The 27,539-nt window shown below is 43.0% G+C and overlaps 2 protein-coding genes across 2 annotated transcripts in view; one reads left to right on the forward strand and one right to left on the reverse strand.

Moving 5' to 3' along the window:
• The window catches only part of LOC139641597 (uncharacterized), a 30,076-nt gene extending 13,883 nt beyond the window's left edge, over positions 1–16,193 (reverse strand). The window contains exons 1-19 of the mRNA XM_071516075.1: positions 16,102–16,193; positions 8,429–9,759; positions 7,461–7,769; positions 7,210–7,314; positions 6,937–7,055; positions 6,588–6,806; positions 6,202–6,289; positions 5,632–5,784; positions 5,251–5,348; positions 4,577–4,755; positions 4,347–4,475; positions 3,257–3,514; positions 2,946–3,056; positions 1,884–2,753; positions 1,521–1,751; positions 1,154–1,378; positions 778–1,002; positions 407–640; positions 55–297 (exon numbers count right to left, since the gene is read on the reverse strand). Of these exons, the coding sequence (XP_071372176.1) occupies positions 55–297; positions 407–640; positions 778–1,002; positions 1,154–1,378; positions 1,521–1,751; positions 1,884–2,753; positions 2,946–3,056; positions 3,257–3,514; positions 4,347–4,475; positions 4,577–4,755; positions 5,251–5,348; positions 5,632–5,784; positions 6,202–6,289; positions 6,588–6,806; positions 6,937–7,055; positions 7,210–7,314; positions 7,461–7,769; positions 8,429–9,751 (5,119 nt within the window). The 5' untranslated portion in view covers positions 9,752–9,759; positions 16,102–16,193. The remainder of the gene's footprint in view (positions 1–54; positions 298–406; positions 641–777; positions 1,003–1,153; positions 1,379–1,520; positions 1,752–1,883; positions 2,754–2,945; positions 3,057–3,256; positions 3,515–4,346; positions 4,476–4,576; positions 4,756–5,250; positions 5,349–5,631; positions 5,785–6,201; positions 6,290–6,587; positions 6,807–6,936; positions 7,056–7,209; positions 7,315–7,460; positions 7,770–8,428; positions 9,760–16,101) is intronic.
• A 7,778-nt stretch (positions 16,194–23,971) lies between these two features.
• LOC139641603 (potassium channel subfamily K member 5-like) lies at positions 23,972–27,536 on the forward strand. Its single transcript, XM_071516082.1, has 5 exons — positions 23,972–24,234; positions 25,070–25,181; positions 25,579–25,745; positions 26,120–26,288; positions 26,811–27,536. The coding sequence occupies exons 1-5, from the start codon at positions 24,049–24,051 to the stop codon at positions 27,518–27,520; spliced, it is 1,344 nt and encodes a 447-aa protein (XP_071372183.1). The 5' UTR covers positions 23,972–24,048; the 3' UTR covers positions 27,521–27,536.
• The last annotated feature ends 3 nt before the right edge of the window (positions 27,537–27,539 follow it).

Raw genomic sequence — 27,539 nt, forward strand, 5'->3', positions numbered from 1 at the left:
TTTGGTGTGATAGGATGGGGGGAAAGAAGAGGAAGTTTAGATGGTAGTAAGTACCTGGAGGTGAATAGGACACTTCTCTAGGAATAACATCCAGCAGCACAAACCAGTCATCATCTCTCTCCCTCACTGGCTGGGATATTTTCTGCTCTGGAATAATCTGCTTGGGAGGCCTCTTGTCCTCTTTCTGCACCATGATCTCTTCAACTGTTACCTCCTTCTTGGACTCTACAGTTATCACTTCAACCACAGTAGAGATGCTTTCTTCTGGATAAACCTGAACATACTCCCCCCTGGTGACTAATGACAGAGACAGAATCCTAAGACACTAGAGCGAAAAAGGTGACAAATAAGCATGCAAGTGTTTATGGTGGAACTGAGAAGCAACAAGGGGGGGATTCAGCAATACCTGGTGGCACAAATGATGGTTCTCTAGGGGAAACATCCAGTAGCACAAACCAGTCATCTTCTATCTCTTTCACAGGCTGAGGCGGTGCTATTTCTTGCTTGGGACTCAGATCTTGTTTCATCTGTGTGTCTTCTACTACAACCTCCATTCTTTTCTCTCTCTTCTTGATTGTTGTCATTTCAACCAGAGTGACATGCTCTTCTGGACGCATTTGAACACGCTCCACAACAGCAACTAACACAAAAGAGATAAAAATCCTCAGACATTAGAAACTATAGAGGTGCTTTAAGAACATGAGCATCTGCAAAGCTCAAAGGAGTTGCTTATGATTTGATGGAGCTGTGAAGCAGTGCAGGGTATTTTAGCAGTACCTGGTGGCACATAAGATGTTTCTCTGGGAACAACATCCAACAGCACAAACCAGTCATCATCTCTCTCTCTCACTGGTTGTCGTGAGATTTCTTGTAAATATCTTGGTTCCTCTTCTCTTATTTTTATCTCTTCAACTATGACTTCCCTTCTCTCCTCATCTGCTGTAACGTCAACCTCAGAGGCGAAAACGTCTGTATCCATCTGGCCACGTTCCTTCAAGGTAACTGATATGAATAAAGTCAAGAAACAGGACCTTTTAACACATGTGGCAACAGAAAGAGCTATAACTCTGGCAAGCATGTACAGTGCAAGGCACAAAGGAGACAATGCTGTTTTGACAGGGCTGAAAAGCAGCGTGAGGGATTTTAGCAGTACCTGGTGGTACATAAGATGTTTCTCTGGGAACAACATCCAACAGCACAAACCAGTCATCATCTCTCTCTCTCATTGGCTGTCGTGGGATTTCTTGTAAGTATCTTGGTTCCTCTTCTCTTATCTTTATCTCTTCAACTATGACTTCCATTCTCTCCTCATCTGCTGTAATGTCAACCTCAGAGGCAAAAACTTCTGCATCCATCTGGCCACGTTCCTTCAAGGTAACTGATACAAATAAAGTCAAGAAACAAAATATTTTAACACAAACGGCAACACAAAGTGCCATAACACTGGCAAGCATGTACAGTGCAAGACAGTAGGGATTCAATGATGTTTTGAAAAGCAGCATGAGGGATTAGAGCAGTACCTGGTGGTACATAAGATGTTTCCCTGGGAACAACATCCAGCAACACAAACCAGTCATCATCTCTTTCTCTGACGGTCTGTGGTGGTGGAATCTCTGGTACACGTCTTTCTTCCTCTTCGCTTATTTTTCTCTCTTCCACCAAGACGTCCCTTTTCTCCACAACTGTTGTAATTTCAATCTCTGAGGTAAAATGTGCTCCTGCATCCATCTGAGCACGTTCCACCATGGCAACTGATATGATGAGAGTGAAGAAACAGAACCCTTGAACATGGGAGGAAACATGCAGTACTACAAAGCTGAAAAGAAGCAGCATTGGGAAGGGGGAGCGGGGGGTGGAAAGCTGATTGCAGAGGCATACTGTACCTGGTGGTTTGAAAACAGCCTTATATGGAGAGCGGTCAAAATGTATGAACCAGACATCCTTGTGATCCCCAGCCTGACGCCCCTGTATAACTTCTCTCTCAATTCTCTCCTCCAGTAATTCTGTCTTACGCCATATCTCCTCTTTTTCCAACCTCTCCTCTGATATCAGACCAGGTTGCACCTGCTCCTCTTCCATATCTTCCTGTTGCTGCCATCTCTCCTCTACAATAGTGACTCTCTTCTTACTCCTGCGCTCCACCCTTTGGACCACTACAGAGGTGGTGCTGGTGGCATCTAAAGAGCCAGACTTCTCCTCAACCTCCTCTTGCCATTCCTTTTCTATCTGCCGTAGCCTCTCTCTCAGTCCATCGTCTTTCAGACTCTCATCAATCACTTCTTTCTTACTCTCCTCCTCCTTTCCCTCTTCCTCTTCAGGCAACAAGCCCTTTAAAAACACCTGCTTTATTTGCTCTTCCAATTCATCCACTTCATCCTCCTTATGTGCCTGTGCCTGTACCTCCTTCACTGATCTTTCCACCACTGTCTCTACTAAATTTCTGATTTGTTTCATCTCTTTCTCCGAGAAGTCTCCCGCTTCCTGACTTATCTTAACAATTTCCTCTTTCCCCAATTCCTCCTCTATTGCTTCCTGGATTCTCTCTGCCAGCTCGTCCACTTCCTGGAGCCTCCCCTCTAGAACCCTCACTTCCCTGAGCCTCTTTTCCAAAACCTCTGCCTCTTTCAGCTTGTCTACCAAGGTCACTGTTTCCTGTAGCCTCTCAATGACCTCTGCATCGGTCTGTTCCTGCTCTGCCGCACTCTCGCCTTGCTCATCCATCTCCTGGCGCTGGAGCTGAGCTGGGGGAGAGACTGGGAGGAGCAGAGTAGAGAGTACTGAGTAGAGTAAAACTATGAGTGGAACTAAAAGGGGTTACGTATTGTAAGCTGTTTAAGTGCTTTCTTACTAGCTGTATTCATCACAACATAAGATGATTTTGCATCACAGAGAAAGGTTGTCACATTTTCACACAAATATATTCCAAGTCTCGCAAAGAAACTCACATGGAGGTGTGGTGAAGGTTTGGTCAAGGTACTGGAACCAATCATCTTGCTGTTTCAGGACTGGCTTCAATAGCCTGTCCACAGAGCTCATTTTTGCATAGCTGAGCTTAGCTGACAACATCAGAGAAACAATTCTGTAACTCTTTCACACCAGATGAGCATACACAGCTAATACAAATTGCAAACAGCGGAAAACACAGGGTATAATAGCTCCTACATAAGCATAGGTCTATTTCTTTTGAGGATAATGCAGCATAGGTGTAGTGAGCAAAATGTGGATAGACACCAGCAGGTGTTACAACGGCAGATACCTGTTTTTTTCACGTAATCAAATGATGGGACAAAGGGAAGAGAAGGATGACGATGGACAAGGACAAACCAATCGTCTTCCTTTCTCGCCTGCTGTTGCTCATCAGATGCCAGTCCCTGCCACTGCTGACTGACAGACTGGATGAAGGTATGAGAGGCAGTCTGGCCAGTCTCAGTCTCCTGCCAGGTTACTGAGTCTGTCTGAATATACTGCCCCTCCTCCCAGGACTGTGTGAATGTCTGCACAGACTCCCCTCTGGCTGTGGAGAGATGACGAGGTGATGGCTGTTATGTCACGGTTCTGCTGAAGAGATGAAGGCAACACTTCACAGCGCTTTAGGCGTGTTTCTGACCAAGCCAGATGCCAAGCAATTGTACGGTACGATTGCACCAGACCACTCGGAGTCCAGTAAGCTGAGGTTAGCACAAAGCTGAATGAAAGATGCCGCAACAAGCCTCTTTGGTCTGCGCGGTCTATTTAGCACACACATCAAATCCTTCAGAACAAGGAAGATTAGAAGGGCAAAATGTGCCTATTGATTTTTTTGACAGTTCAAAGGTCATTTATCCTATGTTTCATGGCAGCCATCGGATCAGTCATGAGTGAGTGAGTCAGTCAAGATGTTGCACATAAATAGCTACAAGCATAGGGGCAACTGAAACCCGGTGTGCAACACACATGAAGCAGCAACTTCTTAAAATGCAAAAAAAAAAAAAAAAAGGAAGAACAGCTGTCTCAAGATTGGAAATGCACATGTGTAGATATGCGTAAATAAATTCCTCTTTTCTCTGCCATGGTGTCCAAAGTTACCCTGGGATCATGCCAGGGAAAGTACAAGGTGGGTGTCATCATCCACGGTTCAGATTAGTTCGCTCTCCTGATAGTTAAACATCTGTGCTGCAGTTGAAAGCCAGTGTCTTCAAGCGTTATGGGTATGAAAGCAAATGAACCTGAGTGGACGGTTATGTTCAATCCGCAATGAAGCAAATGAACCTGAGCGGACGGTTATGTTAAATGCAATAAGGCTGTTAGCAAGCCAGAATAAAATCAATTTGGTAAGTATGCCAAAAAGCGTTGATGTGGCTCCACACATTTCCTGGTACCTGACAGTTCTGGAGAAGGCGCTGGTTTGTCAGATTCCAGCATCAGGAACCAATCATCCACCTCAGACCTGTTTGAGACTGAGAGTTGTTGCAGGAACTGGAGAGTATCATCTCCAGCTGCAAGAGCAGGACAAGTTAGAGAACAGCTGATCTGGAGGCTGTGCATTTATTTAAAGACACCAACCACCAACACACATGACACATGCTCACACACTTACGCATACTTCCGTCTAGGTTACGGGACAGCCTCTTGCTGGCAGAACGTGTGAAGCGTGGGGCTGGGCGGTCGATCATGGAGCTGGCCTGGCGGGTCTGGGCCTGGGTGCGCCCGCTGTACCGGAACTTAGAGCCCAGGACAAGGAAGCGACGCGAAGAGGGGGGCTCTACTGTTGAAACCCTGCAGGACACACACACACACACATACACACACACAGACAGACACACACTAATTTAATTTTCAACCACCGAGCATTTAATCAATTTAAAAGAAAAATCTGTCTCCATGGGGGGTTTCAGAGACAATCTCATCAAAGCGGCAGCCCCACATATCGGGAGTTCAAGTTGGTCTTGTAAATTCCACTCAGGTCATGTGTGACTCAATGTCACAAGTCATTTTGCATTCCTCGCAAATGGCCAATGTCATGTAACAAGGTTAGCGACAACTTTGACCCCTGACTTATTGTGTATAAAAAAATTTCAAGGTTTAATTGAGTTCAGGGCCATGGGCATGTGGCTTTTCCTCCGTGGTTAAACTGCCACGTAGACAATATAATTACTCTGAGAGGCTAAGCTGCAGAGACCAGTGAGCCAATTATCTAGGGGGATGGGGGATCTGTTGCCAGGCAGGGAAGCAATGTCCATTCAGGGCAGAGTAAGAGTGACCTGTCCTCACCTGAAGAAGGTATGGTGTTCAACAGAAACCTTCCACAGCTTCTTAGAGGCTTTGTAGTCGGGCAGTTTGAAGCCAATTGTGCTCTCATACTGCTCTTGCTATAGGTGAAGAAAAGAATAGAAAGTGTAATTTTATTCACAATTCAAACACAAATATTGAAAAACTTTTGGCATGGAAATATTGTCATATCCAACCTGTTAAGACATAATCTACAAAGTATGCTCTATCATTAAAATGAACTGCAGTTTCTATTCTACAGTCTGAATTGAATTAACTAAAAGTGGATTAACTCCAGCCCTACTGACTGAGCAAAAAGACAAGAACAATAGGATAATTCAAAGACAGGAAAGACTGAACAGAAAATGTCATTTTTAGATTTACCTCTGATGGTCGGATCTTGATGAAGAAGCTGCTGCGTTTGTAAGAGATCTTGAGCACTTTGGGCCAAGGAAAACGGTTGATCCTCAACTTGTCCTTGTAAACCATCAGACCACTCGAGCAAACCCCCAGCATAATGTCAACACCTTCCAGATCCTGCGTGCACACAATTTAAAAAAAAAACAAAAAAAAACAAAACAACAGCATTGCACACCATTTCTCTGATAATTTTCACTTACAGTAGATAGTCACTAGGAGGCAGACTTTCCCACACTTTGAGGCCATGGATTTTCAAATTTCATTAATCTCTCCTTTTTTACTGAACAGGGGCTGACATCAATTTTGTAATTAAAATCTGGATGCTTCTGATGTTATACAAGCTTGCCGTTACCAAATCATGTAATGCATTTTAAAAATGAAAGGTAGTCACTGTCAACACAGACTTAGGTACTCCCTGAATTACTATGGTCCCTTCTCTGATAGCATTTCAGAATTTACATAGAAGACTTGCGCCCACAGTTAACCCACACAGTATTAACCCAAATAGGTTACATAACGCACACAAAACCCTACCTTAGCTTGGTGTAGGTCCACTCCATACATAGCGAGTTTCTTGGCATTTTCCAGAAACAACATATCTGCTTGGGCCGGACTCATTGACCTGGACACATAAAGATGAGAAGGGAAAGAAAGAGTGTTAACATCAGAGATATGTTTTATGATCAAGATCATTTGAAGAGCTTTTTAAAAATAATCTCTTCAAGCAGTTTTACAAACCCCAAACATGTAGAGACCCTTCACAATCTGGATCTTCTGAATGGTGCTTAATCAAACCTGAGGAATCTGACCCTGTTCTTATCTATCAAGCCTCTCAAGCAGAGATTGACATGAACTATTTGCACCATGCAACGTAGTGTTAAAGTGCATTACTCTGGTTCCTGCCCTTCCCCAGCGCTTACCTGTATGTGCGGTGCAGCTCCATCACCTTCTCCTCCAGCTCTTTGCTCTGTCCAGGGGCAAGGCTCAGCTCCTTGACGTAGTCTGCTCCGTGGAGCTCTGGGTCGTACTCTCCCAGCTCGGACTGGGCTGTGTAGGAGCCCAGCAGGGACAGCGTGACGAAGGAGCAGGGCAGGACGCCACGCATGATGTCCTTCCTCAGCTGGAGACACAGATAATACCTGCAGGAGGAGTGAGGAGAAAGAGGTTCACTTCAAAAACTTCATACTGTTCTTCATCCGTGATAATACATGGTGTGATTGAGTATGTAGCGACAAGAGGAGCATCCGCTGTAATGGCAGAGACACTGACCTGGTGAGGTCTTCAGTGAGCTGCGCTGGATCAGGTGGGTAGAACTTCACGTTGAATGTAAACTCATAGACGGCACCTGAAACCTGTTTCCGGATCTCTTTGGTGGAGTCCAACCATGTCTGTGGAGCACAAACATGGGTTGAAAATTAAACCTATGCCAACCAATTTCTTCTCAGTGTGGCAAAACTACTTTGTGTGTCATGTAAAATGTCTGGTTATGTTTTTGTACAGTGACTAGAATTAAGTAGGTATAGAGCAGAAGAACAAGCCTACCTTGCTGGTTGGGGTTGCCCAGTTGGCCAGGCCAAAGTAATCTTTCTCCATCAGGTTGAGGTGGTCACACACCTTTGTAAACAGTTCCTGGCCTTTAGCATGTTTCTGAACGAGAGACAGAGAGACAGATAGAGAGAGACAGAGAGAGACAAAGAGCTTGTTCAGTCCTCATAACCAGATCACAGATGAACTAGGATGATAGCCGTTACACAAACAGAAGAGAAGGGAACAGAACTTGGGAAGTCTCTTACATCAAGCTCGCACTCAAACTGAGCCTCATCCAGTAAGGTGACTTTGCACTGCATGGTTTTCTGTCGTTTGGAGGGTTTCGCCTCTTCTGCTTTCTTCTCGGTCTTCTTTTCTTTTTTAGGCTTCTCCGTTTTTGCCTCCTCCTTTGTCTTCTCCTTTGCGTCCTCCTTTGCCTTCGCCCCCTTTCCTTTGGCTTCTTCCTCCTGTTCTACTTGTTCCTCCTCTTTTTTCTCTGTGTCCTCCTTCTGCCCCTCTTCCACCGCGGGCTCCGGCTTTATCTCAGCTTCTTCCTTCTGGTCCTCTTGAGCTGGCTAGGTGAGTGAAGACAGACATTTGAAAAGCATGTGAATTAAATGACAAAGATACGGGACTTACTTCATTTGATAACAGTGCGTGCATTATCCTGAATACGCATCGATAAATAGGCTCTTACTAACAACAAATGTGTTGCATGTAGGCAACTGCTGTTCAGAAGGACTCTAGATCTTTCAGTTCAGACCAGCATAGATAATTTTTGTTTTTGACCAAGCTTTCACATCTGACCAGCATAGTTACTTTCGCTGAGCAAGCAGCCCGCAAAATAAAAAATTCATCAGAAGAAAAAGAAAAAAAAAACATGGACCCGAAGCAATAATAAAGCAGATCCAAGCCGTGTGTTCCTCTAGTACAGTCCAATCTGCAGTGTGAACCTGTGCAGAGCAGTGCTCTGTTTTTGGCTGCATCTCTGGGTCAAATGACCGCCGGTCTCTGCCAAAAAATGAGAACAGTGTTTCCCATTTTTCTCAAAACCCAGTGTCCCAGCCTTCGCCTGTTTCACAGTTTACTCCTTTGGGTCCTTCACTCATCTGAGAATCTAAGTGTGTTTGCCCTAATGTCTCAAAGCCATATTACTTACTCATATACTTAAATCTGTGCTGTATTCAAACACACCCGTGATTAAGTCTAATATTTGTCCATGTCGCACACTCACCTGAGTCTCCGCGCTGCTTAGTGAGTGCTGATCAGGAGCCTGTTCAGTCTCCAGCTCCGTTTTCAGCTCAGGCTCTGGAGCAGCGATGGGCGCCTTCACCTGCTCCTCACTGGGCCCTTTCGCCTCCTTCTTTCCTTTATTCTTCCCCTTTTCTTTTTTCTTCCCCTTCTCCTCTTCCTGCTTCCCCTTTTCCTCTTTTGGTTCTACCTTTTCCTCTTTCTCCTTCTTTTCCACCTCTTTATCCTTCTCTTTCTTTTTTGCCTCTTCTTTTACCTTCTCTTCTTTTTTTGCCTCTTTTGGTGTCTCCTCTTCTGTCTTTTTTGCCTTCTCCTCTTTCTCTTTTTCCTCTTCCCTCTTTTTGGTCTTCTCCTCCTCTTTCTTCTTGGATTTTTCTGCCTCTCTCGCCTTTTCCTCTTCTTTCTTCTTTGCTTTTTCTTCTTCTCTCTTTTTTACTTTTTCCTCTTCCTCTGCTTTCCTCTTTGCTTTTTCCTCTTCCTTCTTCTTTGCTTTATCCTCCTTTTCTTTTTTCTTTGACACCTTCTTGTCAACCTTTTCTTCTTCTTTACTCTCCTTTGCTACTTCTGGCTTCTTGTCTTTCACTTCAGCGGCCTCCTCCTGATCCCCTTCTTTTGTCTCTAATTTTTCCTCCCCCTTTTCTACTGTCTGCTGTGCCTTCTCCTCCTTTTCCTCCTCTTTCTTCTTTTCCTTTTCCTCTCCTTTTTCTTCCTCTTTCTTTTTCACCCTCTCCTCATCCTTTTCCTCTGCTTTCTTCTTAGCTTCTTTCTTTTTCTTCTTACTGCCTTTCTTCTCAACTTTTTCTTCCTCTTTTTTCTTCTCCTCTTTTGGTTCCACTTTCTCCTCCTCGCTCTTTTTCACTTCTTTTACCTCAACTTTTTCTTCCTCTGCTTTGGCCTCTTTCTCCCCCTCCTCCTTCACCTCTTCTACCTTTTCCTCCTCTTCCTTGTGTACTTTTTCCTCTTTGTCCTCCTTTTCCTCCCTGGCTTTCTCTGCCTCAAACCCCTCTCCCTCTGAGCACTGTGAGCGGCGCTTGAGAAAGTTGGAGAAGAGGCGAGACAGGCCTTTGCCTGCAGAGGTCCGGGTACGAGGCTTCAGCTGCTCCTCCTCGGGGGAGGTAGCGCCGTCGGCAGGCCCAGGCTCGGAGGCCTGTTCCCGGGCCTTCTTGCTCGGCTGCCCCCCCTCTGGCTTGGCCGCCGCCGCCGAGGGCTTCTGCTTGTTCTCTGGTTCGGGCTCGGGCTGGGCTCCGCTGGCCTTCTGCTTGCCCTCAGTGTCTGCCTCGCTCACCGCACTTGCCTCTGTTGTCATGGTAGCCACTGGGAAGGAGAACAGAAGGGAGTCAGAGATGGAGAAAGGTCACTGTGCTGTACAGCGTGACAGTGCATAGCACAGCTATACTTGGAACACAACAAACAAGATTAGGAGCAGTGGGCTCATTCGCCCTGTCTAGGAAACGTTAGATTTCTCTTTACTCTGAATGCCACAGAGTAAATCCAACACAGTAGGGATACACAATTCAAGCTCACAGAAATGCTATACTCTATACTGACACAATCTATCAATTACTAACATTTTCAGATCTTTATGACATATTTATCATCCATTATGTTCAAGGACTATGATCAAAAAATCTTAAATCTATGATCATAAAAAACAAAAGATACTAGAATAGGCCTAATTTTGTTCTTGTCATTTTCTCATCACCACTGTGATGGTGTAATAGAAAATAAATGGCTTGTTTTATCATGCAAATAGGGTAATTTGTATGCATGCTTCATTATTCATTTAACATTTACATTTTAGCCTTTCAGCTGATGCTCTTATCAAGAGCAATTTGCCATGAGAAATTTTTACAATGAGCAATTTAAGTTATTGCTTTAAGTTATTGTTAGTGTCCCACTCTGAGTGGCATAACTGAGACTTATTCCATTAAACATGAAGCCAACTGCCGCCCACAGATTATATTCTAACACTTACACACACATGCAGATGCACATACACACACACACCACTTCATCACACAATGGCCTCCCTTGTTGGAGAGTGTGTATATGTCTACATGGACTTCTGAGAGAAAGCTCACAACAGTGTCTATCACAGGCTCATTAAAACTCTCTGACACAAAGGAGGCATTCTGCTCTGCGGCTGCCTATTAGCACAGCCAGGATCATCCGCACCAAGCAAGTCCAGCTCTTCCACCTCCAGTGCCCAGTCTGCATGGGTCAGCTAGGACACCTTCATGTACTGAGGTAACATGCTGCAGCACATTGGTTTAGACACAGCCTACTCAGAACATAGCAGGTACTCCCAAAACATTTTACCAGTCAACCTGACTGTAGCTCTGGCAGAATGAGACTGCTGTCAATATGTAACAGAGCAAGCATACTTGCCTAATTACTTATCATCCAATAATGTGGTTCACATTCACATTAAGAGAGCCTTGGAGTTTAATGAACACTGCTTTGATTCATCGGTATGGCAGTGGGAAGAGGGATCTGGTATATTTAGAAACCTCTAACCCACAGGCAAAATCACACAATTGACTAAAATATACTGCAGGTATTATGCAATCATGCTACACCTCTCCCAAGTGAGGTATAGCAGTTAATCCCCATTCACATCTAGAATGATAACTATAAAAGGTAACTGTAACTATAAAAAGATTTAAAGTAAATAGAATGTCTGTGTTCCCACTGCAACAATAACTATAAAAACATCCAAAACGATAACAATAATTATATTTCTGGTTTGATCTCAGAGCGATTTCACTGCAGCGATGCTGCTTTTGCTTATCACAGATATCGTTGTAGTATGAATGCTTGAGCGACAACGTATCGTTATAGTTTATAGTTATCTTTACAGTTATCCCTCGTGAATGAGATGTGAACGGGCCTTGCATCAGCAACAGCGGCTTGCATCGATACTTCATCTCTGATGAGACAGATATGCCATCCTGTCTGGTCTAGGTCTTGTCTAATTGGTGACTAATGTGGCTGCGTTTTTGTCTCTTCCATATGTAGTTCAAGTCTCACCATGCCTTGTATGGGGTGGGGGAGGGGCAATGCTAGACAGTGTAGCAGGCAGACAGGCAGGCCGGCCAATCTTCCAGATGTACAGGGCTGTCCGTGCCCCAAAGGGTGCAGCCTGCTCCTCTATACCATAGACTTCCTACTGGCACTATAGGACAGCAGGAGGAGGAGGAGGGGGTGCTCACAGAGACCAAATCCTCTTTAGCCCTCCCATTGTTTGTGTCCAGTGACCAATAACTGTGCTGCACACTATAACTAATCCTGCCCTACCCTTCCCCCCACAAGACCCCCCATAGGCCTATTCCCTAGGTCACCACGCACACACACACACACACACACACACACACACACACCGGTACGCATCAGTGCTCACAGGCTCCTCTGGGTCTTTTAATGCCCCGTCATCTCAATTCTGATTGTCAGGAAACAGACGTGCTCCTAATGGACCAGCTGAGCTTGTGTCTGCTGCCTCCTCCATTTTGTGTTGCCTATCTAACATCTCTGCTAGTGGCCAGCTGAGCAGGGCTAACCTGCATCATGACCGATTGAGATAGCGGCAGCCAAATGACAAAATCTCTCAATACATCACAATCATAATATGAGGCCTACTTCTGCTTTGGGGTAGATATAATGAGGTGAAATGCTGCTGTATAGTTAAAAAAAACTGCCCTTGTTACTGTATAATTAGTGCCTCTAATGAGATAAATAATATATGAAGTAGGCTACCCTCTAGCAAGAGTGTGCTCATAAAGAGCTGCTGGATCAGGTGCGAACACCAGGGTTGAGGTTGAATAAGAATTTGATTTTGAGTTTCAGTGAATTTTAATTTAATTTAATTTTCCCACAGGAAGTATATTTTACATTAAAGAGATTTGATTTGGCTGAATGAATTTTACTTCAAGGAAACATAATTTGACTTGATTCACAAAAGAAATTACGAGTTCACATTTTACTTCACTTCAGTTTCAGGATTATTATTTCAGGAGGGCTTCAAGTTGAGGGTGACGTATTCAATTTCACTTTTATACCCTTGAATTCAATTCATACTATGGTCTGATCTCCAACTCATTCTACTATAAATGAGTTATATTCATTCTATATTCAACTAAATTTGACTTTGTTCACAAAATCTGAACTGATCCCAACTTTATCACAGCAAAATGGCTCACTGTTAGTAAGGGAAAAGTTAAGTGTATGTTTCCTTTGACATTAAAACTCAAAAACTGATTTCCCATGAATCCACGTCTCTGATTGGTTTAAAAGGCATATTGAGGGCTTCCTCTCGATACCAAAGCCGTCCTATGACTTGTCAGTGATGCTGCACTGTGTGTGTGTGTGTGTGCATGCATGTGTGTGTGTGTGTGTGTGATGAGATGAGAGGGTTGAATGGAGAAGAGCTTGCAGAGGAGGAGGAGGAGGTATATAAATAGCTTCATGTGTTCAGGATGCAGAGACTCATTAGTTAGCCTTACAGACAAGCTTGTATCTATTTATGTTCAGGGTGTACTGCACACAAACACTCAGATGCACATGTGCATACATCCGCAAACACACACACACACACACAAACATAAACATAAGCTAACCTATAGCCTAGTTTTTAAGACAGGAAAGGATCATTTGATTTGATTTGAGTGAATTCATTTAGCACTGTCCCTCCCTTTAGCAACTGACTCACATGAGATATAAAAGGACATTGGCCTATAGGAAAACTAAGACGTAAAGAAAACATGTTTCCTGGGTACTGAGAGTAGGCTTAAGGAATTAGAAGGAGTTTAGAGTTAATCAGGCCCCAAGTGACCAAGTGAGATTATCTCCATCTATCTACCTATCTCACTGTCTCTCTCTACTCTTGTTCTCTGTCTGTCTCTCTGTGTGTCTGTCTCTCTCGCTCTGAGTGTGTGTGTGTGTGTGTGTGTGTGTGTGTGTGTGTGTGTGAGTGAGTGAGTGAGTGAGTGAGAAGAGCTGGCAGAAGCACAGTGGTGATGAGCTGTGCTGCTGATTCATGGTTTTATGTGGAGCTCCGCCTACCTGGCTCAAACTCAACAGAAATGAACTGAAGGCCAAGATATCAGTCCTCTGGCCACATGGCGGCTCCTGTTAACCTCACCAAGCAAACATAGACACACGCCAACATCCAGGCCAACACGTGCCTGCCTAAACTCTTCATATATTCAATTAATGCACATGAGCTTGCCCAACAGAATACACACACAGAATGAATACACACATGTGCAGGTCCTAAACACAAGTCATTCTTGTGTTCACATTTACTCGTTTCAAGGGATACTGCTATGTGAATAATGTGCTTTCAATATTAACAAAGAGTGAATGAGGGAGTGATAGAAAGAAAGAAAGAAAGAGCACCACTACTCTAACCTCTTCAGTGAACAAATGCAAAACATGAAAGAAGTTTTGAATGAAATACTGTAATCACAGATTTTACCATAGTTCTTGGTGAACTGGGTGACACTGAACCAAAAGGTATTAGGCTACACACAGGTTTATTTTAGCCTTCCTCTGTGTAAGCCTATCCCAAACCCAGTTCCAAACTAATCAATACACACAGATGGTCTGTGCTCCTGGTGCTGCAACATGAACCATCCTGGGAAGGGAATGGAGTAGCTTGATTGATTTACTGTGGTTGCCCTGAAAGCAATTCTAAATCCATTTCCCACATCATCTTAGCTAAGGCCCACTGATTGTATAGTATATCTGTACATTAGTGTACATTATGAAAGAGGTGCTCTTTCTTGTGAAGCAGTTCATGTTGGACAAGAAACAAGATCAATTTTTGTGTCTAGTAGTTACGATTCATCAGTCAAAAGGAATGTGACCCTGTAAATTATTTACCCGTTTGTAAAAATAGTTATTCACTTTGACTGATCTCAGAATTATCTGCATGAAAATGAAGGAGAGAGGAAGGCTGCATGTTTTGCATGATCTCCGAGCTGCAAGCTACCTCATTCATTAAGAAAACAGCAAAGGACTCTGTATGTGGAATCTGTTTCCTGTTTGGTATTGCTCACACAGCAGAGTAGTAGTCTAACTACACGAATGCATCATAACTCCCAAAAGAGGATTAACACCAGCAAGCTCTTCTGGGAGCGCGGTGACCTCACTCTCACACAGCAGAGCCACAAACATCCTTCAGCGGCTCTGTGTTCGTTCCACTGCTGATTCAGCAGAACAGGAGATAGGAAACACCCTGGTCGTATCTCTGTCATTCATCTTTTTTACCTCTATATTTACTTTTTTTTGCCAACCCCAGCCGTTGCCACTTGCCAGTCCTAATGCCTTAAGACTACCTCTGTGTCTCCCTCATCCCTCCCACGTCATATTGGCAGCCCTTCATAAAAGATTATCTGACTATATATATCCAGCAGTATCATCAATGGAGACGAGGCTTATTGGATGAGTCTCCCTTAAGTGTGTTATAGGAAGTACATGCGTGCAGGCACACACAAGCAGACACATATATGCCACCCTCCAGCAAAGATGGATATTTTTAACCCATGCACTCCTCTTGGGATGAGAACAAGTCATGTCAAGCAGAAAATGAAAACCAAAAGCAATGCCAACTCTGAAACAGCATGGAAAAAAAATAGCTGTGCTTTATAACACAGTTCACAAAGCGTTCAAGACCAGTAACTCTGACATTAAGAGGCAGGGGTGCTCATCTCAACATCTGAAGGAACTAGGGAAAATCAGATTCTTAATTATGTCACATGGATCATCAAGTGACATTCAAGTGTGAAGTAGGCCTAATTAGTCCCGTAGGAAACTAAATCAGTATTCTGATTAAATGCAATAGGATCAGTCAGCCTCAGGGATGTAGTGGAGGGTAAACCCACCTCAGCTCAGTTTACACACATCTTGATTTGCACAATTTTACCCATCTTTCAGCTTGACATGAATCTTTATGGCACAAACTCATACTATGCATCATACTGAGTATTATCAAACTGATGCAAGTTATGTGAAGCTTGGGGTATTTTAAAGGTAAAAAGCAGAAATTTGTGCTTTTCCGAAAACATAATATAGCCTTTACCCACCTTTTTATTTACCACATCACTATTTAACCAACAGACACATTTTATCGGGATGAAATAAGCAACTCTTTTAAATAAATGTTATTTGGTATCATTGGGCTTTAAAGCATGATTATTTCAGCCCTAATACAAAACCACACGAGCAACTTCAGAAAGCGCGAGTTTTCCCTAAAATGCCCATATACCGTGCGCCGTTTCAGCAGCGAGGTAACTTCCGTGCCCATTCATTTTTACAAAAACAAACCGCACACATTTGGAAAACACGTTATTGCTGCCGATACTACAAACCACTTTTGCTTCATTGAGATGTTGTAAGACGGCTACTTTGATTGGGCTTTCTAATTTTTATTTTGCCCAAACTATTCATCATTCAAATGTCGCACTGGAATAAAGCCAAATATAGTTACCATTTTCCAAGTTTTCTAAAAACCGCAAAACAGTAATAGGCTGTATCGGGCCAACGTGCCAGGGTATTTAAATAATCTGTGTATGAAAATGGCGCCGAATGTACAACAAAACAAATAAACACAAACTCACCCCCTCCCTCTGATAAATAGGAATCTTAAATTTGTCTTACCTACTCTAGAATTACCATCAATGGGAAAGCAAATAGGCTATCGCAAAATCCAACAAAATCCTATATTCCGCACGTTCAATGGAGAAACAATGCTGCAGAGCGACACATGCTTTGTTGTGCTGTAGGTGTCCGATGCTCGTAAAGGGGTGGAGTCTCAAACTGAGGCTCGGACTCCGCTGACCAGCTGAACGCGGACCAGCACGCCTCAGAAACCCGTGGAGAGAGCAAGGAGCCGGACACGGTGCGCTGTAGTTAACTTTTATCCTAATATACTGATTAGGGTTGCTCCAGGTCACTAAAATATATGTTATTTTGGGCTATTTATAGGAGTGCTGCAGTGATATAAGCTTCAAAACAGCAAGCGGAGAACTATTCTAGGCTGCTGAAATTTACGCTAAAAGTAAGCACACATAGTGATAAATGAGATTTTCCCCAAATAACAGCAAATATTTACTTGGTCCAACCCACACTTCTTAATTAGGGCTATCAACAAACTAATTATCATGTGCGTCCAATAGGCAACATTAAGCCGCGCTATAAAACCCCCAGCATGCATGGAGCAAGGCTGGCCAAAGCGTGCAATCATTAACACAGTACAATGTCCAGAAACAGGAGGGAGGCAGAAAAAGCAACAGGAGTACTGCTCAGTTCCTAACAGCCAGCAGCCCAGTGCATTCATAAGCACAGTATGATGGTGTCAGGCCCATAACCCTGTGCCATTTGGTGAGATGGTAAAACAGGCACAGTTTCAAATTGTCAAGCCTCACCAGAAAAGCAGTACCACTTGAAAGCATAATGCCCAACACACCCACCCGAGACAATCTTGCCTAAATATAAAATTCAAAAATAAACAAACGCACACCACACGCGTGCACACACATGCACGCATGCACACACAAGCTGTCTTTATGAACCCCGACATGGTCCCCACCCATCTGCCTGACCCCATTAGTGCCATACGGCTCATAGGGAGGCGGGGGGGGGGAGGAGGAGGAGGGGGGGGGGGCAAAGGAGTTCATTATTCTCCCAAGAACACAGAGTTGGCCACCATCACCTTTGTCTCTCTGAGCCAAGTTCATGTGGCATGCACAGCTATGTCATATGTCATTTCTGGGGAATTTATGCTCTATTTATCGAAGACGTTCTTACCAATATAAAGCCGTTTCCACAAATCCAACGATTTACACTGACTCATGAAGCTCAGACTAAATGTGAAGAGACGAGGGAGATGTCAAAAGACAAGGAAGAGAAAATGGGGAAAATATCTTTCTAGCATGGTAGCGCAATCATTTTCCCTTTAGACTTTGATCGCAGGGCGCTGTGACGACATATCAGGTGTGTCAATCAGTGTTCAACACTAGTGGAGTTAACTATTCACCACAGGGTAATACAACGATCCAACTAAATCCAATCAGGTACAAACAGAATGGGAGAAGTAGTGGATATTGCAGTTATTTGGTCTGAGATGTTTTTCCTCTTCTTTAGTTTGGGATGGATTGAGAGAGCGAGAGAGAGAGGGAGAGAGAGAGAGAGAGAAACAAAGACTATATGACACTATACGTCGCCTCCAGTTGCCTAGGAACCCCTGCCCTGCCCTGCGCCTGCCAAGGAGCAGGTGTTGAGCTGGACCCAGGAGAGGGAGGAAGAAGAAGAGAGGGAGGAGAGACAGAATGGAGAGGGAGGAGAGGAGGAGCAGCACTCACAGACCCACAGTCCCCAGAGACAATGACAGACTGGAACCACAGACTCTGAGACGACACACACACACACACACACACACACACACTTAGAAAGTCAACACGCCCAAAGTCAACACCGACATGCTTTGTGTCTCCTCTCTGCTTCCTCTTCGCTCTTGCTGATTCGTACAAAAACACGGACAAAAACACAGATACTACGGGGCAGCGCGTCGCTCCAGCTGAGTGCATGGGGTATGTTTGTTTCGAACATCTTTATCCCTCTCCGGCTCCATCACTGAGTGATTACATAATGACCCCATACCCCTCCCACCCAATTCATCTCCCTTTGACTTTGCTCTCTTCAATGCTGCATCTGGGTACACATCACACACTGCGCTGCCTTCCATCCCATATCTTATGTAAAACTACATGTGCTGCTTTTAAATATGAATAATAGAATTGAGAGTCCGCATGATGGAGGCATGGTTTGAGGGGCTTTATTTGTGCTCAGGATCTAAGCTCTCAAGAGCACTAACGGGATAGATGGTAACAGCACATCAATATTTATAGGGCACCATTATGCTATGAAGAATTTATGAAGCAGGAATGTTCCATGTTTCTGCCCCTTTCTCCCAGTTGATATGTAGCTCTATCGCCCATCCCTTCTTAGGCCAAGACAGGATCCCTCTCACCTTCATGTTTCTTTGAAGGTAAATAAACATTTCAGCCAATGGAAACAAATGATTTACAAAAGATTTTAGCCATGGATTATCTGCGGCTAGTAAAAGTGCCATAAATGTTTACTTCCACAGATAATGCAAAGTGACGAGTCAGGCTGAGATTGAACATTGCTAAATGAATATGTATGTGGTTTTACGCATTCTGTACGCTAAAATGCTCTTTAAAAGAAGCTGTATCAAGGCCTGGGGCTCATAGCATGTCAAACAGATTGCTGTGGACCTTTCTATGCCGCCTAAGTACATGGTACATTGATAATCTGATGCTACTGTAAATGCCAATGTTGTCTTAGTTTATACTGCCACCTGGTGGAAAGACAGTAATTGTTTAAGAATAAACTTTCCACATATTTTTATTGTTTTGACAGTCAATGTGAATGGACTGGAGTATAAATTGTCCAAAATGTAATTTCCCTAACATACTCTACAACATTTTAAACATTACTCTATCATAACACTTCACATCTTCTCTATACTCCTTTGCCACATCCAGTAAAGCCTTTATAAAAATTACATAACACTTTCAGTCTTATCATCAAAGCATTCTATGGTGATAAATCCATTCATTTGAAAGAAATATCCTCACATGCCGCTGTTGTTCAACATAAATATTTGTTATGAGAGAGAGAGGGAATTCCCGCTAATTCTCCTCTACTACAACGCAGAGCCGCAATGCATGCTGGGACAGCAGGTGTTTGGGAGAGATAAAGATGTCTTTGCGTCCAGAGGCCTCAGACTCACACAGTCCCACTACCCCTCCCAAAACTTCTCTGCTGTGGACAGCACCAGCTTCAAAAATACCCAGTGATGTTCAGACCTCTTAACTTTGTGGCATTTCCCATCTGTTTGAACTTAAGAAAGGGTGTAGTTTTTTATTTTACAATTTTGTCCTGAAAGATGGAGAACCGGTCCAGACTGAGAAGCATCTTTCTTCCACTTAATGAAAGTAAATATCCTAATAGAAGAAGCTTTCCAAACTGGCACACCTATAATGAATGCATGCATGCAGAGGATAGAGAAGGAGCCTGCAAAGACTGCACTCAGAGCCAAGGAGGAGTGTCAGCATCGGAGTCATCAAGACTGAATATTTTATAGTCTCTATGAAGGCTGATGACTGATGAGCTATATCTTGAAAGAACTGTTTCATAAATATAAATTAAATGCTTATCTGCAGCTGAGGGCATGACTGTTCGATTTACATTCATTCTCTGTGTGTTATCAGTTGTAATGTCTAATTACCACTAATGCACTAGGGGTAATCAGTCATATGTAAGTACATCTGATGAAATAAAATGATTCTAGTCTGGAAGTATCACATGGAAAGCTTCCCAGCAATGCAACAACCTCAGAAAAAAAAAACCCTCGAATGCAATGATCCCATCTGATCACCACCATAATAATAGCTCAAATGCCTTATGAACAACAGACAGTGTCAATTCTCATGCAACTAAAATGGTATTTGATACTCACCACATATTCACATAGAAGGCCATTGTACAATGCATAGTCCGTCCCAGACAGGGTGACCAGGTCCCAGAGAGAGAGAGACAGAGAGAGAGTGAGTGTCAGTTCAATAGAATAATTATTTTCCCTCAGTAACAGGACATATGGTAGATGGGTACATGGTAGAATCAAATCAGAAAGTGACAATTAGCGAACACTCACAGATGGACACACACACAGGCACAGAGGGAGAGAGAGGGAGACTGAGAGACAAAGACAGAGATATTTTGCATAAATTACTTGATTATTGCACTGTAAAATGGTAGTTTAAGTACATAATCAACTGCCAATTTATCATGAAACTGATGGGCCTGACTCACGGTGTGAATAGTTTTTGTGAATGTGTCTAATGTTGACATCCTTATGAGTTTTAGTGACCAAAACAGAGAGAGACTATTGGGCTCCCAGGTCCAACAATTAGGCTATAGTCTCTCCTCATCAAGTCAAACTGCAGGTCAAAGTAATTGTGCATTCAATTATCAAACGTTTTTAATCAATATTTTCCACCTCTGTTTCTGAGCATAATAAGTAGGCTATATCAGCACATAACAGGCCTACCAGTTTTACATAGTTGCTATGGGATTACTGTATAACTGTGACTATCTTCTGTTGTTTCGGAAAATTATGTATATTTAGCCTGAAAATGAAGTAGCTATTTTGGGCTCGCGGGCTGAGAGTTTGTAGAGGCTCAACCTTTCAGTAAACAATTTTCGGACATTTGTGTTAATTTTTTATCGTGTGGCCAAAAGACCTGCTTCTTATTTCCTAAGTAAGACCATAAATATCCCTGACCTCGTCGTGTTTGACATAATCCTTCTAAATGGAGACTACAGTGCTGTTGTGAACTCTGAGCAAACTGCTGCCGTCAGGAAAGGGGAAGCGAAACCTCGCTGGAGTTGAAATAAAAACAACGCTGTCTGAATAGGCGAGTCTTACCTGAGCAGGCAGATGTGTCCTGTGTGTTTATTGTCCCTAATCCGGTCCCATAATTCCGGTGATTCCCTTCAGAAGTTCCAGACTGTCGACCTCAGGTTTCCAGCGACGCAGGTGGTGACGCAGCCGCAATGACGAAGCACTAAGTAGTGATGGGTGGAGATCAGAGTTGGGCTCAGACACGTAATAGATTACTCGTTACTCGGTATTTTAAAAAAAAATATGTTATTACCACAGGGCCCAGTAGTTCATTACACAACTCATCACATTACATTTCCTTCCCAAAATTGTTGGCACACCTACAATGATGAGGCCTGCAGCAGATAGAGGCAGCCTGCATAATGCTGCAGTCTGCAGTCAGAGGTCAGAGTTGAGCTCCCAAATTTATCAGCTGGTTCTTCTTTTACCTTCAAAAATCAGGAAAAGGGTAAACAGATATAACCCTTGTGCCATGTGATAAAATCAAACTCGTGAGAATACTTCCGCCCGAAGATAATCTTTACTGCCATTTTCTCATATAAATTATCTTATAATTTATTTATTAGGCTATAGCCTAATGAAGATAGCCTAATCGTGCAGTGGGGTTGGGATATAGTTTTTTGCTAATTCACCTTGGATTAATTTGATATTTATAATAAAAGCAACGCCTTATTTTTTATTGTAATACATGTATTTAATACGATTTAATACGAACGAACTAGTTGTTAATGGGAAAAGTAATTTGAGTAACGCGTTACCCGTCAACACAAGTGGGGAATCACTTAGGGAGGCGCTATGCACGACGGGTAGAACAGTCAGGATGGTTTTTAGGGTTTTGCCTTTAACAAAATGGTACTGAAGCCTAACATGAAAACAGGTGCAGCTTCTATACTGGCTAATATTTACCTGAATACTATCAGGTGCCGCCGGACATCACATGCCTGCACTGTGTGGTCAAAGAAGCCTTTGTTCAACTTTGTTGGGCTTTCTGCCAGTTTTGCTTCTTTACTGTGACCAGCCCCAAGGAGCTTAATATGAAAAATACTAAACCTAAAATTACATAGGCCCTATCCATGTCTCACACAGCTTGAAAGGGAAAAACTTAAACTATGGCTCCACACTGGGGCGCTGTAGTGGGGGGGGGGGGGGGGGACCAGGACCCCCAGCTGGGTCTGGACTAAAATGCCTTTTGTGGTCCTCAAGTGTATATTTACACATTTACATATCTATTCTAAGTTGATCATGTCTCAACGTTAGCTGTGTTACACACTACGTCAGTGTCAGCCAGAGAATAAAAAACATGTTTTCCCGGTGAGGATGAGGAATAGGCTCCTCATCCTCTTCTTAAGCGCAAACAGAGCTATCACTAACTTTCTCTTGTCTATTTGTATTTTCAACGTTATCCCCTTTTTTAATTCAGGGTAGCTAATAAGAAAATGATGTAACGCTCCTTGCGCCCTTTGAACTCTTGCTCTCTCTGTTAGAGGTGATGCTCACAGCTGCTCTTTGCATTTTTAAAACAGACAGATTTTGAACGGGGGCTGCTGGAGAAAGTTTGGTTATGACAGCCAATTAGCGCTTTTACTGTAGTGCCCAAAACACATAATCTCAATTAGGGATGTGATGAATGTGTGGAGGTGTGTTTGAGGTGTGGATGGGTAGACATAGATGTTTGTCATAGATGGAGCAACGGTGGCGTGGGAACGAGAGGAAAGTGGAGGGGGGCCCAGAGTCTCCTCCTGTGCATTGGGCCCATAATTCCTAGCTACGCCCCTGGCTCCATATATTTGATGACCTTGGATGTCTTCTGAAAAACAGCATGAAATCCCAAAGGATGAACTGGAGCTCAGTCCTCACACCTTACAGAGAGAATCTAACAGCTGCTGCAGCTGGAGCATCTGTCTCAGTATTACTTAAAACCCACTGGCCAGTGTTGGCAATGTCCCAGTAGCCTGCCCAAACACACACATCTCTCTGTCCTGACCCAAGAGGAGCACATAATGTTTTGTTTTCTATTCTCTACTCTCTGGGTGTGTGTATTTGAAAAACACACATGAACAGACAGATATATAGATAGATAGATAGATAGATAGGTAGATAGATAGATAGATAGATAGATAGATAGATAGAAAGAAACACACACACACACACACACACACACACTATATCACTATAGAGTATAGACCAATATACATGCAGTTTTTACATATATTCACACACTGCAGACAACACCTCTCGCTATTATCACGCTGAGCAGCCAGGATCCACCCAGTGTGCAGATTAACTTTACACCAGCCTTCTGCTACCCCGTGCACAAAGATAAGAGCAACCGTCACTCAAGCATCCCCCACGAAACACGCACGTGCGCGTGCGTGCGAACACATACATGTTCAAGAAATAAAAGTTGTCATCGGGGATCGGAGATGCGTTTTTCCTGCTTTAAATTGGGAAAAACGCGTGAAGTAGCTGTGGTTCCCTCAATGAATGATAATTCCATAATCGGACCAAAATGCATAAATAATGTCAATACTGTAAAAAAAAAAGGCATTTCATACTTGAGAATATGTTTAGAGGTACGTATTAGTAAATGTTCATGACGTTCATGGAAATTTTGGCAGATATCTAGCCTACATTTTATTATAGGTATGCACTGTTGACAAGATCTGCAGGTAGCCTAGGACTATATCCAAAATATGGCAAGAATCTATAAAATGTGGCCCCTCAAAATATATTTCCAATGAATGTCATCTGCATGTAGCCTACAAACACATACTTTTGGACAATGTTTGTGTATTTTGAAACTCTAAACATATTCTGAAGTACATTCTATATGTGTCTCATGCCGCTTGTCATCAATAGGAGGTCCCAACACGAAGACTCGGACATTGTAATAACCATATGATCTTAATACCAAATATCTCTTTTGCAGCGAAATTCAAGCTGTCAGGGCGAGCTTGGTGAACAAAGCTGAACGTAGAGCAGACTATTGTGTCAGTGAGTGGAGTGTGGGCCAATCTTTCGACCAGGAAGAAAGAGAGAGAACAGGTACGACAGCCCTCTGAGCCCTGCAGCACACTGCTACTCGGCTGCCGCAATACTGAAGTTATGACTTTACTATGGCTGATAAGGGTCCACTTTTAACTTCATGTATTATTTTTTATCTATCGATCGGGGCAGCAATATTCCAAATTCTTGAAGAGCCAAATTGGAAATCGGCCAAATCCAAATATGTCTTGGAAAAGCAGAGAATTTTGAACAGATATGCCTGTTTAACAAAGGAGGATCTGGATTACATTTTGGAGGTAGGCTATAGCAACTTTTAACAATATGACAAGCAAGCAATCATAGCCTATTGACATTGTTTGCACCTTTTAGAGATGATTTGGCCATTTATCCAACAGAGGTAAATAACCTCAAGTAGGTTTAGAACTCATGTAACGAAACAGAATGACTAACCAAACAGCTCATATCAATTCTAATTTAGTTGTATGAAAAAAGTAATGGAGTCAAAGAATTTCCAGCAGATTTAGGGGCAGATTATAGCTTGATAATCACAGCAAAACTGAGGCAACACATCAAGCTCCTGAAAGAGCAAAAGAGAAGTGTGCATTGTGCCTTTGCGTGTCAGGACACCTCAGAACCAGTTTTGCTGGTTAGGAGTGAGAAAACAACCAGCAGATCATTGGATGTAGCAATCAAATCGCTGTTGGCTGCTTTATTTTTGCACAAGTCAAAAATGTTATGATCATGTTCGTTTTAGCACAGGAAAGTTAGGAACATTCATAATTGAAGCAACACAGGTTACCGTCATGGTGGTGTTCTGAACCTGAGGGAGTGTCTCTACTTACATGTCATGACTGCCTAACTCTACCACAAATGTTTGAATATTTGCATAAGGTGTGTTTCAGCTGTAATGGCTGTTTGAGTCAGTAGTGATTTTGATAGGCTGAACCACGCTGAAGGTCTGTAATAAGCCTATAATGATACAGAGATGCTTTAACAAGGGAAAGTAGTGGTAGCAATTACAATAATAGTAATAACTGACAGAAAAATAATGTTTTAAATATTCTGAAATAACCTTTCCTTTGGTCAGATGTGTCAGGATTGTTTTTATGACTTGTCATACTCCACATCTAGGTGGTGTCAGAGGCTGCTGGCCAAGGTGTAACTATCACTGGTGAGAAGCACATCAACACCTGGGACTGGTCCAACTCTGTCATCTTTGCTGCCACTATTGTCACTACTATAGGTTTGTATGAGGCCTATATGGCACTAACATCATCTATACTGACATAAAATATGCTTTATATAATTTGTTGTATTCATACAACTGTTTTATTTATATTGTATACTACTCGGACAAAATTACTTCCTGGAATTTGAATTTGGCAAACCTAATTAGGTCACACAAGTATTAATTCTGCTGAAATCAGGTTTACTGTTGGTGAGTCGCTGTAGAAGCAGGGTAAGAAACGTGGGTTCAGGCATTTCACATTCTAAATGCACTTTGCAAAAGGAAATTAAGACACAAACTTTCCTCTCTAGATTGTGTAGAGAAAACCCCTCACTCATTTTCCATTTCTAATCCCCTCCCCCCTTCCTACCTCTCAGTTTTATGATTTAACACTTTCTCTAACAATCTGTAGGTTATGGTAATGTTGCACCAAAGACTATTGGTGGCCGGCTGTTCTGCATCCTGTATGGTCTGTGTGGGATCCCACTGTGTTTGGTATGGATAAGTGAGCTGGGTTCCTTCTTCGGAGACCGGGCCAAACGTCTGTCCCAGGTCCTGATCCGGAAAGGCCTTTCAGTGGTAAGAATCTGACCCAAAGCTTGAGTTAGTCTTGTTTTGTTTGCACAAAAATGGGGAGGTCCAGTTGTGCCCTACAAAGCTGGAGGGCAGCAACTGCAGAAGACCAAGACAGAGAAAAATTACTGCATTATCCTTATTTCATTATCTCCTATTCTTGGCACAGAAGTGGATAAGATATGTTGTTTAGTAGCGCCTAATATGGGTCTAATTTTTGTTACATTCTAACAAAACTAACTAACTAAACTTGAGTTATGACATTGCACCTCTGAAAAATGCAAAAAGTTACTGCTCTTTACCCTTGTAGGGCAGAATTGTTTATAACAATTATTATATGATTTCAAGACATTTTGTGTTTATTTTCTCCCTTTTGTCAGAGAAAGGTCCAGTTTACCTGTACAGCCATATTTCTTGCATGGGGGCTGTTGGTGCACCTGGTCATCCCTCCGTTTGTTTTCATGTCTCTGGAAGGGTGGAGCTACCTGGAGGGCCTCTACTTCTCCTTCATCACCCTCACCACTGTCGGCTTTGGAGACTATGTAGCAGGTGGTTTGGAATTTAAAATGGAGGGATTTAGCATGATAAGATCATATAAATTATACATAGGACTAGAACTACAACTAACGACTACAACTACACCTAACTTATTTTCATTATCAATTAACCTATCGATTATTTTTTCGATTAATCATTTGGTTTATAAAATGTCAAAAATAATGACAAATGCCCATCACAAGATACCAAAGTGATGTCTTAAAATGTTTACTTAATCTGAACAGCAGACAAAAAAAATCCCCAAAGTATTCATTTATGAAATGAAATGGAGAAAAGCAAGCAAATCTTAATATTTGCGAAGCTGTAACCAACAAATGTTTGATATTTTTACTTGATAAATGACTAAAAAATAATAATTTTCAGTCGATCGACTAATCAATTAATCAATCATTTCAGCACTACATAGGACTTAATATAACTCAATTCACTGTAAGTAATGTTCGGAGGTCATTCATGGTTCTGAACATTTTGTTGCACTTTACAAAAAGGTCACACCATCTGCTCTCATTTCAGGTGTCAATCCCAACATAGACTACCCTAGGCTGTACAGAGTGTTTGCGGAGGTGTGGATCTACATGGGCTTGGCCTGGCTCTCTCTGTTCTTCAGCTGGAACGTCCACATGGTAGTGGAAGCCCACAAGGTGCTGAAGAAAAGGAGGCAGAGGCACAAGCTCCTCCTGGACGAAGCCCAGCCTGTAGAGGACCGGCACAGCCCGCACGCAAGGCCCACCGCCATCGACATCTTCAACTTCATGTCTGACAAGGACGAGGACTACAGCACCGTCATCAAGGAGATCGGAGAGTCCGCGAGGAAGCTGTCCGACAGCATTGGTCGCTCCAAGAGTTGCAGCGACATCTTGACGACTCACCTCCTGACTCTGGATCACTCTCCGCGGCAGAGACGCAGACTCAGAATCAGCGAAGTGTTCATTAATGCAAAGGCGGCGCTGGACCCAGCTGAAGAGGAGGAGGGCCTTTCTCTCATCCAGGACAGCAGTGGAGACTCTGAACCAGCAGAATGTCTGAGGATGGATTTTGTAGAGGAGGAGGAGGAAGACAGCTGTGCATTTGACTCAGAAAAAGATTGCGTCATCAGCGGTGGACCTAACGAAGAGATCCAAGAAGAGGAAAGTGTCCAGCATCCTGATGGTGGGGAGACTAGGTTTACCATATCCAAGGTAGTGGAGGAGGATTTGATCAGGGATAAAGACGAAAAAGGGTAAAAGATCTTTATGGAAAGTT

The sequence above is a fragment of the Centroberyx affinis genome, unplaced genomic scaffold (genome assembly GCF_046629955.1).
Source record: "Centroberyx affinis isolate AG114_WGS23_722 - 3 ecotype Tasmania unplaced genomic scaffold, CSIRO-AGI_Caff_v1 ptg000392l_1, whole genome shotgun sequence".
NCBI lineage: Eukaryota > Metazoa > Chordata > Actinopteri > Beryciformes > Berycidae > Centroberyx > Centroberyx affinis.

Coding starts and splice junctions, on each gene's coding strand:
- LOC139641603 (XM_071516082.1), top strand. CDS start 24,049: ATGGCTGATAAGGGTCCACTTTTAACTTCATGTATTATTTTTTATCTA. Junction 24,235..25,069: donor ATCTGGATTACATTTTGGAG/GTAGGCTATAGC, acceptor CTCCACATCTAG/GTGGTGTCAGAGGCTGCTGG. Junction 26,289..26,810: donor CTTTGGAGACTATGTAGCAG/GTGGTTTGGAAT, acceptor CTCTCATTTCAG/GTGTCAATCCCAACATAGAC.